The 5,573-nt window shown below is 51.7% G+C and overlaps 1 protein-coding gene across 1 annotated transcript; it reads right to left on the reverse strand.

The window, feature by feature from the left end:
- Positions 1–501: 501 nt before the first annotated feature.
- Positions 502–3,671, reverse strand: CBY3 (chibby family member 3). Its single transcript, XM_041762496.1, has 2 exons — positions 3,604–3,671; positions 502–1,336 (listed from the first exon to the last, which is right to left on the reverse strand). Exons 1-2 carry the CDS (start codon positions 3,669–3,671, stop codon positions 598–600), a joined length of 807 nt encoding a protein of 268 aa, XP_041618430.1. The 3' UTR covers positions 502–597.
- Between the last annotated feature and the right edge of the window lie 1,902 nt (positions 3,672–5,573).

The following is a 5,573-nucleotide window of genomic DNA, read 5'->3' on the forward strand; positions in this document are numbered from 1 at the left end:
ACGGGATCCCGGGATGCCGCCCCGCACTGCGCTCCCCGCAGGGAGCCTGCTTCTCCCTCTGCCTGCCTCTCTCTCTCTCTCTCTCTCTCTCTCTCTCTCTCTCTCGGTCTCTCATGAATAAATAAATAAAATATTTAAATTTAAAAAATACACCCACTCTGGCCTCAGGTTGAAACCCCTCTGGCCTGAGGGGCGCCTCTAAGCCCGGGGAGCTAGGGGGAAGCCGCCCCCCTCCGCCCGGCGGCCTCACCTCACTCTCCATCACCCCAAGGCATCGCTGCCTGCCCGACCGGGTCCTCCGTCCCTGGGGCCAAGAACGCCACCGCCTGCCCCCGCCGGCCATCTTCGCGCCCCTCCCACTCCCCCCTCCGCGAGTGCCGCCTCCCACCTCGCGTTCCCAGCTGGCGGCACACACACCTCCCCCACGGCCCTTACCGCGCCCTCCCGAGACGGGCTCCTAGCGGAGTCGCCCGAGCACTAAGAGGTCCCTACCCGCGGGTCGCGAGCCCCCGGCCCCGCCCCCTCCGCCGCCCACTACCGCGCCCCGGCAGGTCGCGAGAAGCGGAGTGCGCGTGCGCCGCACGAGCTTTTATTGCGTCACCGCGACTCCAGCGCGCGCGGCTCGATCATGAGCACGCCGCTGGCGCCTTCGCGCTTGCGCATCTTCCTCTGCCAGGCGCGCGCCGCGGCAGCCGGGCTGGCCTCGGAGTCGAGCTTCTTCTCCAGCAGGTGCATGCGCGCCGTGGTCTCGGCCAGCATGTCCATAAGCAGTTCCTGCTGCAGCTTCAGGTAGTTGTTCTCCTCCAGCAGCACCTGGCTCTTGACCCGCTGCACCGGCGCCTTCCAGCCCACCGAGATGGTCGGCGAGGGCAGCGGCGCCTGCGACCGCCCCGGCAGCCCCTCGGCGGTCCACCGGCCGCCGCGGAACACGAAGGCCTCGTTGCTCAGGCGCGTGCGCGGCGCCCCGTAGCTGAGGCCCAGCTCCGTCTGGCGCGTCCGGTGGTCCAGCAGGTAGAAGGTGGACATGGAGGAGATGCGGCGCAGCGGCGGCCGCCGTGGCGAGAAGCGCCGCGAGAAATGGTCGGTCCAGAACTGCCGCAGCTCCCCCCACAGGCGGCCGGTGTGCCGGGTAGTGGGACACCCGAAGGCCTCCAGGGCGAGGGCCGAGTGGGCCTTGTCTGGCCCGCGGGTGCCGGACGCCGAGCCTCGGGGACGTGGGCCAGCGGGGCTGCACCCTTGCCTCCCGAGCCCCGGTGTCCAGAATGATGAAGGCGAGCCAGGGGCACTGCTGGGGAGCAAGAGTCCGGGTGAGCAGCCTGCTGGGACAAGCTGGCCCCTTGAACCGCGAGAACCGGTGGATGAGGCTTAGCTTTGAGGCTGGCACCAGGGGCTAACCCGCTGCAGCTCGCCGAGGAGCCCACCCCGGCACGCGGGCGCGACAGCGGTCTCCTGAAACTAACTTCCCCAAACACCACTCTGTCAGGTCCAGGGAACATGTATGCAGATGAAGGACCACGTGCCTAGCTTTCTGAGCCTTGGCCAGGCTTCTGGGGTTATGGGCCCGGGAGAAGGGAACGGTAGAGACAGGTACATGAAAGTTGAGCAGGGCTTTGCCAGGTGAATTGGGGTGGATAAGGGAGCGCCTCTAGGCAGAGTGAAGATCCAGGCACAGATTGCATTTTCCAGATGTGAAGAAGAGCTTGGGATAGGGCTGGTGTATGGTACTCGGCTAGGAATACAAGAGGAGGCTGGAACGGGGGCCAAAGCATAAGTTTCATTCTGGCACTGATGGATTACAAAGCCAGGGATAGCTCTGAATTCAGAAAAAGTATTCTGTAGGATGTATAAAATAACCGATGCCATTATTGCCACACTCAGTTATTTTACAACACGCTCTGGGCCAGGCCTGGTCTGGGCAGGGGTTCTTAGCCCGTGCCTGCCCTCAAGATGCTACTGGTCCAGCTTGGAACCCAGATATGTGTGTTGGTGACAGTAGCTCAGTATGCTCAGTGGCATCCTGGGGGCATGTACCATGGGCTAGGACCTATGCTGAGGATTTGAGGGAATAGGAGTTATGCAGGCTCCACGTGACTTTTCTCCCAAGCGGACTGCATCCTCAAAGAAGCTGAAGTCCAGATAACAACTAGTCTAGGTCTCTGTCTCCCCCAAAGCCTGGAAGTGCTGACTCTATTCTATGGGAAAAGGACTGTATGTTTTCTTTTAAATTCCCCTTCTCTCCACGGAGGGTGAAAAGGGAAAGAACCCTCTGTCATGCCTTCATCCATCCAACACACTCGTATTCCTCTTGCACATATCTGGGCTGAGGGGATAGTACTTTCCCCTAGATCTGGCCCAGTGTGACATCTCTGAAAGCCCAAAGAGGGGCCAAGAGGTGCAGCCAGCCCCACCCTCGTGGCTGCATCTTCCCAGAGGGCCCTTTTCCAATAATCCTCACTGCAGGTTGTGCCTCACCTGGAGGATGTGTTGGAGGCGCTGAGCTGCTGTCCCAGGCTTGGCCCCTCTCTGAATCGCTCAGCTGCTGTCCACCAGCTATGACTCACAATGCCTGCAAGCCAGACTAGCCCAGACAGAAGGGGTGCTGACAGTGTAGCTATAAAATAGACGGCTTTCCCCATATTCCTTCGACACACAGCATTTGCTGTGTTCCAGGCACAGCCCTGCAGAGCTGGAAATAGGAATTTGATGTAAGGGAATAAACAAGATAGTCCCTCATGAAGCTTACTTAGGATGTCATGGTTCAAGTTCCCAGAAGCAGAGCCTTAGATAGGAATTCTTGTTTGACTGATTTATTGGGGAAGTGCTCTCAGGAGAAGGGAGTGAAGGAAACAGGACAGGGCAGGGAAACAAACTAAAAGAAACAGGAGAGTGGCCTCAAGTGGAAACTAGTTTCAGCCCCATCCCACTGTGTAAATTGCACCATGGAGTTAGGCCTCCTTACCACAGGAAAGCCAGTCTTTTGTACCCTATCCCTTCTCTTCCATCCCTCTTTTCCCATCAGTTATTGGCAAGGGCAGCTGTGAGTTGTCAGCCAACACATAAGGCACATATGGGGTGAGTGCATCACCAGGAAAGGGGATCTGTGGGGCCCTAACAGCATAGATGAGGGAGAAAGAATTTTTAAAAATGAAATAACTAAGAATTTGATACATACAATGAAAAAAACCGAGGACTACAGAAAATGACTTTAGCACATGGTGTTCAGTGAAGGCATTTGATGTTCATGTTAAGACCTGAATGGGGCAGCCTGGGTGGCTCAGCGGTTTAGTGCTGCCTTTGGCCCACAGCGTGATCCTGGAGACCCGGGATCGAGTCCCACATCAGGCTCTCTGCATGGAGCCTGCTTCTCCCTCTGCCTGTGTCTCTGCGTCTCTCTCTCTCTCTCTCTCTCATAAATAAAATCTTAAAAAAAAGAAAAAGAAAAAAAAAAAAAAAGACCTGAATGACGAGGAGGCCTTGTGAAGATTGAGGGCTGCAGGCAGAAACGAGCTGGGCCTGTTGGGAGGACAAACATCCTGTGTTGAGAAAATGGGAGGTAATGAGGTCAACCCTACCTGGCAAGCACTCCAAGTTGACTGCCATCACCTCAGCTTGGCATTCCTGACCCCAAGGACCTCTTCCAGGGTCTTCCCAGTTAATTCAGCCTCCTGCATGGCCCTCCAAGGAGTCAGACCCAGCTCCAAGGGAGCTTGTATCCTGGAATAGAGCCAGGTGGTACCATCACCTCCTGGGAAATTTTTGTCTTGAACAGTCTTATTAAGGTATAGTGGATGGGGCACCTGGCAGGCTCAGTTGAAAGACCATGCAACTCTTGATCTTGGGAGTCATAAGTTCCAGCCCCATGTTGGCTATAGAGATTTATTAAAAAAAAAAAAAAACTTCAGAAGGTTTTATTTATTCACTTGAGGGAGAGAAAGGGAGAGCATTGAGTGAGCGAGCAGCGGGGAGGGACTGGGACAAGCAAGCTCTGTGCTGAGCACAGACCCCAACATGGGGTTTGATCCTATGACCCCAAGATCACAACCTGAGCCAAAACGAAAGTCAGATGCCCAACTGCCTGACTGAGCTACCCAGGTACCCCTAGAAAGTAAAATCTTTTTTTTTAAGATTTTATTTATTTGAGAGCACAGACAAGGGGAGCAGCAGAGGGAGAGGGAGATGCAGACTTGCCCCCAAGCAGGGATCCTGATGTGGGGCTCAATCCCAGGACCCTGAGATCACGGCCTGAGCTGAAGGTAGACACTCAACCAACTGAGCCAGGCAAGTGCTCCAAAAGTAAAATCTTTAAAAAAAATTTTGAGGTATAATTGACAATGACAATTTTTTTGTTGTTTTTAGATTTTTATTTGAGAGAGAGTACATGAACTGAGAGGGAAAAGCAGGCTCCTCTGCTGAATGAGTAACTGTGGCAGGTGTATGTTTACCTCTTTATGAAGCTACCAGACTTTTTCTGGAATGATTATACCACACCACCAACAGCAGTGAAAGAGCTTCTGTTCTTCCACATACTTGCCAACACTTTGTATGGTAAACCTTTTTAATTTTTGTCGTTCTGGTGTGTTTATCTAAACTGTGGTTTTAATTTCATTTCCATAATGGCTAACGATGTTGACTGTGTCTTCATGTGCTTATTTGTTACCCTCTTTGGTAAATTAAGGTCTTTGCCATTTTTAAAAAGAAAACTGGATTATTTGTCTTATTGAGTATAAGGAGTTCTGTTATGCTAGATAAAAGTGCTTTGGTGGGTATGTTTTACAAATATTTTCTCCAATTCTGTAGCTTTGCCTTTCAAAGGGAAAGTTTTTAATTTTAATAAAGTCCAGCTTATCAATTTTCTCTCTTGTAGTTCTTACTTTTTGTATCATATTTAAGAATTATTTTCCAAACCTAAGATCCCTGAGCTTTTCTCCTCGGTTTTCTTCTAGAAGTTTTATGGTTTTAGCTTTACATTTAGGTCTGTGCTACATTAAAATTTATTTTTTTTAAGGTTAATTTATTCATTTTAGAGAGAGCACAAGTGGGAGGGGCAGATGGAGAGGGAGAAAGAATCTCAAGCAGACTCTGTGCACTGACATGGAGCCCAATCAGGGCTCGATCTCAATGACCCTGAGATCATGACCTGAGCTAAAACAAGACTCAGACACTTAACCGATTGTGCCACCTAGATGCTTTTTTTTCAGTTATTTTTTGTTTATCATGTGAGGTGAGAGATGATTTTTTTTCATATAGATGTCAATGTGACCTAGCACCAATTATAGAAAATACTAGGCTTTCCTCTCTAGTTGAAATCCTGCTATTGGTCCTGTATTTTCCTCCCCTGTTGAAATCCTGTGACTTTGTCCAAGTGTTTTTGGCCTCTCTGTTCTCTTCCATTGGTCTCTTTATCTACTCTTGCACCACATCATATTGACTATTGTAGCTTACAGGAAGTCTTTTTTTTTTAAGATTTTATTTATTCATGAGAGACACAGAGAAGAAGAGAGGTAGAGACAGAGGGAGAAGCAGGCCCCCTGCAAGGAGCCTGATGCGGGACTTGATCCTGGACCCTGAGCCAA

The sequence above is a fragment of the Vulpes lagopus genome, chromosome 7 (assembly GCF_018345385.1).
Source record: "Vulpes lagopus strain Blue_001 chromosome 7, ASM1834538v1, whole genome shotgun sequence".
NCBI lineage: Eukaryota > Metazoa > Chordata > Mammalia > Carnivora > Canidae > Vulpes > Vulpes lagopus.